A 1,635-nucleotide genomic window follows, 5' to 3' on the forward strand; every position below is an offset into this window, starting at 1 on the left:
GTGTGTGTGTGTGTGTGTGTGTGTGTGTGTGTGTGTGTGTGTGTGTGTGTGTGTACTGTTGTAAAGCAGAGTAGTTTGTTTAACACGGCAGACTCAGGTCTTTATAACGAGCTTCCATTGGAGTCCTTTTGTTGTGACTCTGTTGGGGATGAAGCAAAGGGTGGGGGTTAGTAATGTTAGGGAGATGAGCACCTGTGCTAACATGTCCAACAAACTCTCATCTCAGGAATAATGTGACCTCAAATGGGCACACGTAGGTGTTTTTTCCTCCTCAACTCCCTTCTTACACCAAAATACTTCCTTCCCCTCAATGCTGAGTTTACAGCCTCTGCACTGAGCACACACACACACACACACACACACACACACACACCCACACACACAAAACAACTTCACAGTGTGTCAAAAGTCACAAATTTCACTGATCTGGGATCTGATCTGTTTCACAACATCCTCGCCTGCATCCAATCCAAAAATGACACAGTTCAACCCACAAAGTCTTTGGTGGATTCAAATCCCAAATGTTTCACCACAATGAGGTTTGCTGCCAAAATGATTGCATTCTCAACAAATCAACAACATTCCCCTTTCTTGGCATTTCAGTGAGCTCCAACGATTCTGTAGGCATGGAGTAAACATCATCACCTGATTTGCTGAGTAAGACAAAGTAGGACAACTTTACAAACCATGCTCTACCAGGTCTTTACTTCCCTCAAACAATCCTGACATATGTTACCAATAGATACCTGCCCTGAAAGGACAGCATTTACTAAACTTACCCTCGACAGCAACGGAAGAGWGTCCCACCATCCTGCAAGGTTAGAAAGCAGCTGCTTCATACAGAAAAGTAGATGTTGCAGGGAATATTCCACACAGCTCAAACCTTTGTGGTGGTGGTTTGCTGAATTCACACTCCCCTTTACCTCTCCCTTCCTCCATCTGATCTCTTATCTCCCTCCACCTCCCTCTGTCTCCCCTCCTCTTTTTCCTTTTGGGGGGTAGGGAGACTGTGGTGTGTGTGTGTGTGTGTCAGAGGGAGTGTAGAGTGCTAGATCTCCCTCCACTGTAATCCTGGGGATTGTAGAGCACCTGGGAGAGTCCCACTGTGTAAACACACATGCCAACTTGTGGCTAACCTACATTCTTTAATGTTCACGGTCTTTCCTTGGAAATGATTAACCTTTAACTGTGGCTACACAATGTTGAGCATCCAAGAGAGACCAATAACACCAACAATATATAACAGCACAACATTAACACTAGCACATATACAGGTAGGTCCACAGTTCCTTGAAAAAAAATGCATATTGCCCTTAAAAACATTGTGAAACAATGTTTGGATATCTTACGTGCTCAGAAAATATGTTAAATAAGACTATTAGCTACCACCACATCAAATTTTAGTTCAGTAGCTGGAAACTTGGAGACATTTTTGTCTTGGATTTGATCGAAGAGTTGTGGCGTCCATATTGGCTTTAGTTGACCTTAAAAGGTAATGAGTAGATGCATAGCCAATGATTACTTTCTGAAAGTTTCACTATTAGTGGTTCCTGAAATATTTTGCTAAGTGACTAACAAGGTTAACTCCATAGTTAAGTTCAAAGATTCTAGAAAAATCGGTATAATGTTTTTTTT

The 1,635-nt window shown here is 42.3% G+C and overlaps 1 protein-coding gene across 2 annotated transcripts in view; it reads right to left on the bottom strand.

Moving 5' to 3' along the window:
• The window catches only part of afap1l1a (actin filament associated protein 1-like 1a), a 50,019-nt gene that overhangs the window by 26,416 nt on the left and 21,968 nt on the right, over positions 1-1,635 (bottom strand). Inside the window, exon 1 of one of the 2 annotated variants that reach the window (XM_014024149.1) lies at positions 780-1,030. The exons of the other annotated variant lie outside the window; for it this stretch is intronic. Coding sequence (XP_013879603.1) covers positions 780-810 — 31 coding nt within the window. The 5' untranslated portion in view covers positions 811-1,030. Of the gene's footprint in view, positions 1-779; positions 1,031-1,635 lie in introns of those variants that run through there. 2 annotated transcript variants of the gene reach the window in all.

This window comes from Austrofundulus limnaeus, unplaced genomic scaffold, assembly GCF_001266775.1.
Source record: "Austrofundulus limnaeus strain Quisiro unplaced genomic scaffold, Austrofundulus_limnaeus-1.0 Scaffold409, whole genome shotgun sequence".
NCBI classification, from domain to species: Eukaryota; Metazoa; Chordata; class Actinopteri; order Cyprinodontiformes; family Rivulidae; genus Austrofundulus; species Austrofundulus limnaeus.